This window comes from Gymnodraco acuticeps, unplaced genomic scaffold (assembly GCF_902827175.1).
Source record: "Gymnodraco acuticeps unplaced genomic scaffold, fGymAcu1.1, whole genome shotgun sequence".
NCBI classification, from domain to species: Eukaryota; Metazoa; Chordata; class Actinopteri; order Perciformes; family Bathydraconidae; genus Gymnodraco; species Gymnodraco acuticeps.
In genome coordinates this window covers 84,890-96,903 of record NW_022991389.1, presented here as the reverse complement: position 1 = coordinate 96,903, position 12,014 = coordinate 84,890, and the positions used below count along the sequence as shown (strand labels likewise).

Genomic DNA, 12,014 nt, shown 5'->3' with positions numbered 1-12,014 from the left:
AGCGACCAATTTGTACGTGACTACGATATTGCATTTTGCTGAAGTTGTACCTTGTAAGATTTCATGTGATAAATAAAATTGATTGAATGAATTTGTAGACTGATTTCAAAACCTAATTCTGTTCGTATCACTTAGAAATGCTTTTAAATGTCCTTCTTTCGTGTAACGTCAGAGGTCCAACTCGGTGTCGTGTAGCCATGCCCGCATCTCTGGTCCTACGTCGAAGAGGCTGGCTTCCGAGGGTGGTCATGCTTTTAAATGTCCTTGCAGGATTCTTGCTATCTTTACTTCATGGTTATTTATTTTATATTATAAACTATTGAAGGAGAGGAGGAGGAGTTCCTGAAAACTTCCACCACATGAGTTTGGATGAAATATTATGGATATGTTAAAATACGAGCTGCAGGATGGTGTTTTCTATCACCTGACGTCGGAGGGATTTAAAATGCAGCCGGTGTTCGGTGCTTATAAACCAGAGCAGCTGTTTCTCCGGGCACAGATGGTGCGAATGATTGTGTACAATTACATCCAAAGCACACGTTTTATGTAAGAAAAAAGACACAACTCACTAATCAGGATTGCATCACGATACTGCATCGACAATTAGACTTTATTCACAATTTGTTTACACCAATAGAACAAAATATCTTCTGTTTTTTTTCTTTTTTGTTGGTTTATGTACAGAGTGTTAATGCAACAGACCATCTATTGATACTTGATGGAGAGTGAAAGAGACAGAGAAGCATGGGGAAAATGACATTTTGAGCAACCCTTGTTTTAACATTTGACTCTTTAAAAATGTCTGTTAGAATCAGATAATTTCAATTCTTCCAAGCAGTTTCACGTATTTCCACATTTTTACGAGTGACATTATTGTATCTTTCAAAAGGCAGAAGCATTAAGATACTCTTCTACATCAAACAAGCTCTTACAGAACATTTCCTGCAGCATGTTTTCAAATTTGTGGTGAAAAATGGATCAGATTCCAACAACATGACACCAGCTTGCTGCAGTATTACATCACATCCATACTGCAGCAGCTTGTCAACTCCCTTTACCCATCATCTGCTCAGTTAAGACCTTGGCTTTGGCAATTTAAGATCCTCGGAGCCTCTGGGAGCAATACACAGTCACCATTTGTTTGTCTGCTAAGATCTCCTTGAGGCCTCGGGAAAATACAGCACAGCCATCTGCTGATAAATAACCATGCGCTAAAGCGTCGTATTATTAGTGATTTAAAATAAGACCGGACAGGGAGATTTGGGGGTACAGGACAGGGGCGGACTGGGACTACAAATCAGCCCGGCCCACTTCGGTACTGCTGAGTAACTACCGCTAGTAAATTGTCAACGGGGGGAGGGAGGGTGCTAGTGACTTCTCCGACCGGCCCACATCGTCCGACAGGCCCATCGGGATTTGTCCCGAACATCCCGATGGCCAGTCCGCCCCTGGTAAAGGATCATTAAAACTGCTCATACAATGAATTGAAAGTATTGGAATGAAGTTGATTTTACACAAACTAAAAGCTGTTTTATGTATCTTAAGATAATGGATGTTACAGCAAGTTGTTTTGGGGGAAACAAGCTGATGAGTGTCACAGAAAAACAATAGTTATAGCTACTAAACATGTACAAATCATCCATTAATGCTACATAGAAGAACTGCTGTTCAGAAGCAAGACTATTTGATTTAACCTTGAAAGACTGCACGGAAACACTTGCTTTTATAATGGCCTCTTCCCTGTGTTCATTTATGTTTTATTTAGTACATAAGATCACTGCCGTTTAACAAGAAAGTAACTTCCTGCCCAGAGATAACCAAACAATGCATGTCATGCCAAAGCCATTTTAAAATTAAGCGTTGCCAACTAGCCGAGTTTCCACGAGGCTAAACGTGTTTTTTATTAAGGCAGACATGAGTGTGACTTCAGTGACAAGCCGATTCAGGTTGGAGAAACTATATTGCTACTTGGATAATGAGAATCAAACATTAAAGAATAATCTGTTATCCCAGCTCACATCCAGTCCCAAGATCTTCCTCACGATAAAAGGACGATTGAAGATGGAGTCACAAACTTTGGAAACACCCAATAGACAGTTTTTTTCATTACCGTTAAGAAAGAGAAATCTGATCTAAGATCACAGATGAGTTGCATTTTGACTTTGAACATATCAGAAAGCATAGCTCTAAAAACACAAATACGATTCTGTGATACAAACACACGCAAACCAAATAGCAATTAACCAGAAAACTATGATAAATATACCACGGAAACATTTGTATCCATCTATGAAAATATGTCTAAATGTCACTTTGGAAAAACAGGCTGTTTGGATCATTACAACAGAAGGAAGGTCTATTTTCAGGATTCAAAGGATTCCTGGCACGATGTTTAATGGGATGCAAGAAGAGAGGGGGGGGGATGTGGGAGGAGGGAAGGTCAAAGGAGAGGAGACAAGAGGAGGAAATGAGGAAAGTTAGGGTAGGACAGGACATTGGGAGAAAGACGACAGAAGGGAAAGGAGAAAAGTTGGGGATGTTAGGAGGAAACAAGGACTAAAGAAGATTGGAAAAACTGGGATAGGAAAAAGGAAACGAGGGGAGGATGAGTTGGAAAGAAGAGGAGGTAAAAGGTTAGGAGACGAGAAGGGACATTAGGAAAGTTAGGCTAGGAAAGGAGGACACATTGGGAGAAAGACGACAGAAGGGAAAGGAGACACGTTGGGGAGATATGGAGGAAACAAGGAAGTATTTGGACCAAAGGACTAAAGGAGATTGGGAAAACTGGGTTGGGAAAAGGAAAGGAGGCGAGGATGAGGTAACAGGGTAGGAGACGAGAGGAGAAAACTAGGAAACATAAGGAGACATTTATAATAATAAAAAGGCAAAAGGGAAAGGAGGAATGTTGAGAAGGAAAGCAAAGGAAGATAAGGTGTTTGGAAAAAGTGGGATGGGAAAAGGAAAAGGAGGATAGGGTTGGAAAGAGGAGGAGTTAATACAAGAGGAGACAAGGTGAGAAGGAAGCAAGAGGAAAAAATGAGGAGAAAGGAGAAGATGGAAACAGGAAGTTGAGGCGATGGGAAGAGGACATCTTGGGAAAGTCCTCTAGGTGAGACATAGGAGGAAGAAGAGGAGTTCCAGCTGCTTCTTCCTACTGAGGAAGAGCTTTCAAGATGGCGTTCACCTCCTCAGCAACGGCCGTCAACGCAAACTCAAACTGGTCCTGCAGGAAAGAGAGGAAAGAAAAGAAAGTGAAAAGGACTGTGGGTATACAACTCACAGGTTTGATTCCACTGCCAAAGAGCCCTTTAGCAAAAAGCTTTGGCTGGTGAACAAAATCCCACAGAAATACCACCTTTTCTCCGTGTTTCTAATTCTCACTCTTTTGTCTCCAGGTGAACTCTGAGTTGCTAAACAACTTATGTCCTCTGGCAAAGGATACACTGGACCATCCTTAACCAAATATACAAAGGATAAAATGGGGTCCACAATTCCTTGCAGCATAACATTTAAAGCGATATATCTTTCGGACGAAAACAGACAATCAACACGTCCGACAAGGGACGCAAATCGTCATGCATTTCAAACAATAGCACTTATAGGAATTAAAGTTCAATATACAATATATATAGTTCGATTAAAGGCAGTATACACTCCTTTTCGACCTTCACATAGCCTGTACATAACAACATGGTGAACAGGATGTCAGATATAGTTTTGGAGCCTTGCATTGCTCTACAAATGCCTTTTTTGAATGACTTAGACGTCCAATTTAGAAGACCTTTCCACGCTTATGACTGCATGTACAGTGTCATTACAGGACGAGGAAGACACACAACATCATCCCTCTTCAGAATCTGAAATGAAACCTGAGTGGCGCGGCTGGGACTCGAGGGGATCGATGAGAGAGGAGCAGCGTGACAGCCGTTTGCTCAGGAAACACGCTTTAATCAAGCCGGATCGATAGCACCAATGTTTTACACACATCCTGGCTCTCCTTTCTAATTATGTCCACAGACAGCCGGTAATTGAAGTTTCCAGACTGACCCGGCGTACCGTGAGACGGGGAAATATGTGAGGTTACTGTACAGTGTGTTTTTAATGAGTGTAGCATATCAAAAAGGACTTCAAACCTTAGAAAAGATGCAATATGTCTAAACCAGGGGGGTCAAACTCAAATACACAGTGGGCCAAAATAAAAAACGGGTACTAATCGAGGGCCGGACTGGTTCAATGTTTATAGCAGAACTTATTGAAATGAACTTGTTGCACATATTAAACCTGGAACTAACACAGCTTAAATGATTGCCTATAAAAACAACATTAAACATTAAATAATCAGCTGCATTCATTTCTTATGGCTCTATCTGCAGCTTTTCCAGAGTCATTTCTTATGAGTACATTTCCCCACAGGCCAACAACTGCTTCAAAACAACTATTCCCCTCAAAGAGAAAACTAAACATGCCCTGTTGTCCTGAGAGAGAAAGTGCAGAAGGAAACATCCATTAAACTCAGTGTGCTGCTCTGTGATGCTAGCTCAGATACTTGGCATCTCATCTCGGGTGCAAGGTCATCAATGTTTGGGGTCAGGCTCTGAGCTGAGGAGACCCTCAGGATGGAGTGAAGGTGTGCGTGCAATATACCGGCGGGCCAGATCTAATAGTAATTAGAAATTATCCTGCGGGCCGAAATGAAATCCACCAAGGGCCTGATTTGGCCCCCGGGCCTTGAGTTTGACACATGTGATCTAAACTAAAGCATCAATCTAAACCAAGCTGCTTTCAGTGTGTAATTGTGTGTCTTGTATTTTAAGTGTGTTTTTATATAAAAGAAAATACCCTGTTCATACTGTATAAAGTGTCTTTAAATACTCTGAAAATAAAATGTGTTATTGGTTGTTTTCGGGTAAGCTCTGAGGATGTGAGGTTACTGTACTGTTACTGTGTAATAAGTGTAGCATTTCAAAAATGACTTTTAAAACCATAACAAATTCTTAAAAATCTGTCGAAAGCACTCATCTAAGCCAAGCTGCTTTTAGTGTGAAATTGTGTATTTTGTATTTTAAGTGTGTTTTTATATAATAAAATACCCTGTTTATATAAAGTATCTTTAAATAAAATGTATTATTATTATAATTTTTATTATTAAGAAAATGTGTTGGAAAAAACTACAACATTTAAAATATATGTGTTTAACTTTCATTACCACAAATCTTCTATTTCCCAAAAATGAGCTCCATATCAATTTGATCTACTTTTTCTTTTACTATTTTTTTATTAAGTTAAAAGAACCTCAAAGCTCGGCCTCAGATAGTTTTACCTTTGGGAGGTTTGAGCAGGTTATCCCGGGACATTTGGTTCTCTACAGTACTCCTCTGTGATGTGTGCAGGGCTCGACTTTAATCCCTGCTGAATTACTTTTTTACAAATCGATTGATCTTGCCTGATGCGAAGGGATGAGCCGAAGAAAGAAAAAACCCCACATCAAATCCAGCTTTTCTCTCAACGGGGCGTAAAGAACACCAGCGAGGTTTCTGACTTTCAGATAAAATAAGGTTTTATGCAGAGGTCGGCGGTTTGAGCAACTTTGAAACCACTCAATAATAATAATAATGAAAAATATAAAAACATTAAAAAGATATATATTCATAAAATTATTGAAAAACATTATAAAAAATTATAAATAAAGAAATAATTAGTTAATTAAATAAAAAACAAAATTATACAAATACTTGTTTAACACACTTTAAAACAAGAGATATGAGTCAAATCTGCTATATTAACTGCATCGGCTTTCATGGCCCGTTTGACTCCAATTTATCTACATGAACAAACATATCCAGGTGTGTGTGTGTGTGTGTGTTTGTGTGTTACCTTGGTCTGAACCATTCCTGGCCTCTGGTCCCTCAGGTGCTCCAGAGTCGCTGCAATATCAATCTCCTTGGCACCTGTCACACACACAAAGAGAAACACACATGAAACGAGCAGCAAGATAATCCGGCTAACATCTGTCAGTCTGCTGTTTCATACAGACTCGCTTCAGAACACAAGATTACATTCATCCTCTCTGCACACACACACACACATGCACGCACGCACGCACGCACGCACACACACACACACACACACAGGTACGCACGCACGCACGCACGCACGCACGCACACACACACACACACACACACACACACACACACACACACACACACACACACACTAAGCTAAAGGTGGCTAATGTTGGGCTATAAAGGAACTACAGCACGGTCACATGACTTCACATATAGGGCGACTGTGGCTGCGAGGGAGTGCGGTCGTCTTTCAACCAGAAGGTTGTGGGTTCGATCCCAGCCCATGCAGTCAACATGTCGATGTATCCTTGGGCAAGATGCTTAACCCTGAGTTGCTCCCGATGGCATGGCCAACGGTGTGTGAATGTGTGTGCATGTTAGTGTCCTAACTGCTCTGTGTGAATGGGTGAAAGACATGTAGTATGTAAAGCGCTTTGAGGGGTCTTAAAGACTGGATAAAGCGCTATATAAGTACAGTCCATTTACCATTTACATCACCACCGCTAAGCTAAAGGCGGCTAATGTTGGGCTATGAAGGAACTACAGCACGGTCACATGACTTCACGTCACCACCGCTAAGCTAAAGGTGGCTAATGTTGGGCTATAAAGGAACTACAGCACGGTCACATGACTTCACGTCACCACCGCTAAGCTAAAGGTGGCTAATGTTGGGCTATAAAGGAACTACAGCACGGTCACATGACTTCACGTCACCACCGCTAAGCTAATGTTGGGCTATAAAGGAACTACAGCACGGTCACATGACTTCACGTCACCACCACTAAGCTAAAGGTGGCTAATGTTGGGCTATAAAGGAACTACAGCACGGTCACATGACTTCACGTCACCACCGCTAAGCTAAAGGTGGCTAATGTTGGGCTATAAAGGAACTACAGCACGGTCACATGACTTCACGTCACCACCGCTAAGCTAAAGGTGGCTAATGTTGGGCTATGAAGGAACTACAGCACGGTCACATGACTTCACGTCACCGCGGCTAATGTTGGGCGTGATGACGCTTAGTCGTCTCATTTAGACACTTATTAGCTACCTCTGTTTTTCGATTCAAATTATTTACAGATTTTAAATTGTTGAACAAAACATTCAAATGTCTTTGCTTTCTCTATGGTAAAAACAAGCCTTAACAGTTGGAGAGCTCTTAATTCAGACATATTTTGAAGGATTTTATGTTTTTCTTTACACAACTATTTATAAAGATACAATTATCAGTGCAATTGACTAATATTATCACGGTTACTATCATCTCTTTTAGTAAATGTAACATGTTTCCATATTAAATACTGTGAATGTTTAAAACATATAGAGGGTTTTTTTTCATCCAGAAATGAACATTTGCTGGTAAATGGTGTCTTTTTGTACATTTATTTGTCAAAGTGTCCTCAGAAATAACCTGAATAAAGTCTGAGGCTCTCTAAGGAGTGAAATAGGTGCAAATGGAAGAATAAAGGAAAGTGCCTTAAAAGCCTGAAAGAAACACTAATGCGTTTCAAGATGTAAGACTTGGCTTCTGAGGCTCTTATGTTAATGAGATTACTTTTTGAGCATTTCTGTCTGAGACAAACAACTGCTGGCAGAAAACTCCAACTAAAACTCACATTAAGATCATAATGTCATCATGTCCTCTCTTAGGTCACATTCACACCTAATAGTCACTTCTCAGCTGCGCACCAGACCACAGTTTGCTCCATCGTTTCATTTTTCAGAAGGTTCGGTTTTACACGGGCAAAACTCAAACGGACTATAAACTTTAAACACAAGTCATGTGCTCGGAAATGCTGTTCAACCATTGGTCAGACATTAAGGGGGTAAAACCGCAAATCCCGGCAATTTCTACCGGAGCCTCCGCCATGGAGCATCGGCACTTTCGGCAGGCTGTTCTCATGCTGCTGTTAATCTGGAGATCAACAGACACTAGCGGCCCGCGCATATGATTACATAATCAGACAACGTGCGATAAAAAACATTATAGCACAGAGAGACGTTCTGCAGCATATTGAGACCTCAGAAATCGGGAGCATTTCAAAACCACCGCGGGGGGGTGGTGGTGCTAGTGGATCGCCAGAGCTTTTATTAGATTAACATCTACAGCTGACCTTGCGGCCTGTAGCACATCCTTGATGGAGCATGTGTGGGCTGGACCTGTATTTTACAGGAAAGGAGTGAGCAGAGGGTCGAGTTGTCGATTCTTGTTCTGTTTTCTGTGACTATCTTCCTCACCCTCTCAGACTTTCAGTTGCGTGGCTACTGAAGAGACGCGCTACCATGGAAACCAAACAATGGTGTAGCTGTATTAAAGTCCGAGTGGAAACAGTCGTGAGTAAATCTGATTTGGTCAGAAATCGGGAGAAATGCGGGAGAAATATGACCCCGGGAGGAAACCGGGAGAGGGCTATGAAATCGGGAGTCTCCCGCGAAAATCGGGAGGGTTGGCAAGTATGTTCTGCAGTAAGGAGGAGGTTTCACCGACGGCAGGTGGCTCTGACTTTTATGCATAGTTTGATAGTTGTTTTTACTTTACACAACACTGTTCAACACTTCATTCTGCTTCACTCTTTCGCTAAAGATTTTGAAGATATCCGCGTTCTTGTGACACGTAAATACTACGCTTCCTGTGTTTTGGTGCGGACTGCGTTCACACCAGCGATGAACCGCTCCAGAGTTCACGAGCAAGCGCTCCGAGACCTCTTTTAGCGGACCAGAGTCCGGTTGTTTAGTTCACCTCAGAGGTCTCTGACTGCGTTCACACCGACCCACACGAACCGCACCAAGCGGCTAAACGCACCAGGGTTCGATTGAACCGGACTACAAGGCTGGTGTGAATGCGACCTTAGTTTAGTTTTTAGAGTATTCTATTATGTCCTCATGTCCTCTCTTAATGTGAAGACAACTAATGTCTACAGGTACACAAATATACATTTACAAAGGAGAAGAAACGCAGACAAAGGTAGGAGGTAAAATAGAGAGAACCAGCTTAAGACTGGGAAACAAAAGAGACACAATACAATTCCCGAAGAACAAGAGTAAAGTAAAGTAAAATGTAATTTGTTTTCCCCTCCTCCTCCTTCATCCCGAGGAAACAAAAAGCGCAGTAATGTTCTTTAGTCCTTTCTAGTGACAGATAATAACATTGCTTCTTCCTGGCTGCATCAAAACGAGAGAGTGAATGGTGGGAGAGGAGCGGCTCATTCACACCGTCTTCTTGTTCAGTTCAACACAATAGACTCCCCTTTAGCCAGGAAAGCTGCAACACGACGCTTTATGCTTTTCTTTCTTTTTAGGGAGGGCTTAACAAGCTGAGGGCCTTTGTGCTGGTTCTGAAAAACCTCAAAATGGAAGGTATATATAAGAAATACATAAAAAAGATTTCCGTCTTTGTGGGAAAACTCTCCCTTACTTGCACCATTTTGTCTTCTGCACCATTTATCATTTCCTTTATGTCTTCAGCAGTGGTGTAACTAAGTACATTTACTCAGTACTTATGTACAATTTAGAGGTACTTGTACTACTACTCCACGACAATTCAGAGGTACATCGTGTACTTTTACTCCACTGCATTTATTTAACACCTTTAGTTACTTTACAGATTTGGATTAATGATGTGAAATATAATCAACTCTTAAAACTAGACTTCCTTCAACGTCATGTTTTATCACACAATTTAGAATGTTGTTATATCGGGTACATACATTAACAAGGAGAAACAGGTTACGGTTTAATTCTTAAATTACATTAAAACATGAATATATGGCATAACAACTTCTGAATACACTGATGGACAATAAAGGTTATGACAAACACTTTCCACCATGAACTATATAGTTGAAAGTTGATGCACCATTGTGTCACTTGCATTATTTTATATATTTATATATTTCTTAGGTCTTAAAAGTGCATTTGACATATTGTATGTTGTATATTCAGGGTATATGCAGGAATCCTAAAGTCAAATGGTGCTGGCGAAGTTGATAGGGACTTGGCTTGGCAACTGGCAGGTCACCAGTTCAAGTCCCGGCAAGACCAAGTGCTACCGAGGTGTCCCCTACACTGCTCCCCGGGCGCCGTTCAAAATGGCAGCACACTGCTCTTAACACTAGGATGGGTCAAATGCAGAGAAACAATTTCCCGACGGGGATTAATAAAGTATATCAAATAAAAAAATGTAAGACCATTTTAAGACCTCATCGCCACTTGGAGTTTTAACCGGTTACATTGCATTACACACTTTACCTCACAGTTACTATATACAGTATTGATTGTCCTTCCTCCTTATCTTCCAACCATTTGCGGTATTTCTGGATCTTTAAGTATTTTTGGAACTTTAAGTATTTTTGGAATTTACGGTATTTTTGGAACTTTAAGTATATTTGGAACTTTAAGTATTTCTGGAACTTTAAGTATTTCTGGAACTTTAAGTATTTTTGGAGCTTTGGACCCTTTCCATACATTTTAAGACCTCATCGCCACTTTGAGTTCTAACCGGTTACCTTGGCGACACACTTGACCTCACATTGACTATATACATTATTGATTGTCCTTCCTCCTTATCTTCCAACCATTTGGACGCAGACTTGCATTTCCCCATAACGATGTTGCTTAGCAACCGGCGTAAACGGAGCTTCGCGCGCTATTAAGCAGTGAGCGTGCGATGTCCTGTTCAGATGACGTCAAACCCAACGGGATGCCATAAATAAACTACACAGAATCACACTACACACCTACGCCATGATTACATTCAGGCAGACTGTAGAACACAACCTCTTTGGACAATTTATATACTTATTGAAAACAAGCTACACAATCTAATACCTTGGAAAATGCCCTTTAATACTTTTTAATACCCTTAATTTTCGCTAAATTGATTGATCAACTTGTAATACTTTTTAAGACCCCGCTGACGCTGAGTTTTTGTTAAATACAACTAAAACCTACATGTAGGAAAACATTAGAACTTTCCCAGATTTCCCGAAAACGGTCCCTTGATGAGAGTTTGGATGCAAGAAAACTGAAGGAATGGTATAAAAACCATGGATTTATTTTATAATTCCCTCCCCTGCAACACCCTCGCTTTGGAGTGGAGGTCGAGGAGGAGGTATGGGGGGCTTTAGAAGAGGAGGAGGAGGGGGGGAGATATACAAAACAAAAAAGACAGGGCCCTTGAGGAGGAGAAAGAAACCCTGAAGGAGGCACAGCAGCTGGACCTGGGGAAAGAAAAAGAAACGGAGAGATGCTGGAAAGCTCTCCGGTACTCGATGGGTTTCATTGGATTCTTAAGATGAAAAGGAGGGGGCTTAACAGAGAGGAGGAGGAGGAGGAAGAGGAGGAGGAGGAGGAGGCTTTTTTAGAAAAGAATAAAACTAAAAACGTGAGAACGGCAGCAACACCTCCTCAACCCTGAAACACCGGCACCATCCTCGTCTGAATTTACAATGAATTCCTCAGGAGAAAAGGAGTGGGAATGGAGGGGAGGAAGAGGAGGGAAGAGGGGGAAGAAGAGGAGGAAGAGGGGGAGGAAGATGAGGAAGAGGGAAGGGTCTTTGATCAGGATGAAGGAAGCCTGCAAACCTGGGGGCCTCTCGCTTCTCAGGACGGACAAAAAGCTCCACAAAAAGAAGGGTGGAGAGCTGAGAGCAGCGGTGGAGCGGAGGAGGGACGAACAAAGGATCTTTTTTACATGATATGTAAACTCAGACGAGACTCAATAAATGGAGCTTTATCTGCAAATTAAACAGAAAGCATGCGTTTTGGATAGTGGATCATTTGAAGACGTATAGGAGTTGTTTTTAGGATGGATGTTCTTACTTAGACGGGACTGTGAGGCTTTAAGGAGTTTCGTCATGATAAATAATCCTGATGAATATTTGGAGTTTTAGGAGAAAGTCTCAGTTGCATGTCTTAGTTGCCAAGATATATTTTAAATAAATAAATAC

General features: G+C 41.3%; 1 protein-coding gene across 1 annotated transcript in view; it reads right to left on the bottom strand.

The window, feature by feature from the left end:
• Positions 1-572: 572 nt before the first annotated feature.
• LOC117563169 (receptor-type tyrosine-protein phosphatase N2-like) overlaps positions 573-12,014 on the bottom strand; it is a 72,496-nt gene continuing 61,054 nt past the window's right edge. Inside the window, exons 11-12 of the mRNA XM_034241348.1 lie at positions 5,875-5,948; positions 573-3,223 (exon numbers count right to left, since the gene is read on the bottom strand). Coding sequence (XP_034097239.1) covers positions 3,152-3,223; positions 5,875-5,948 — 146 coding nt within the window. The 3' untranslated portion in view covers positions 573-3,151. The remainder of the gene's footprint in view (positions 3,224-5,874; positions 5,949-12,014) is intronic.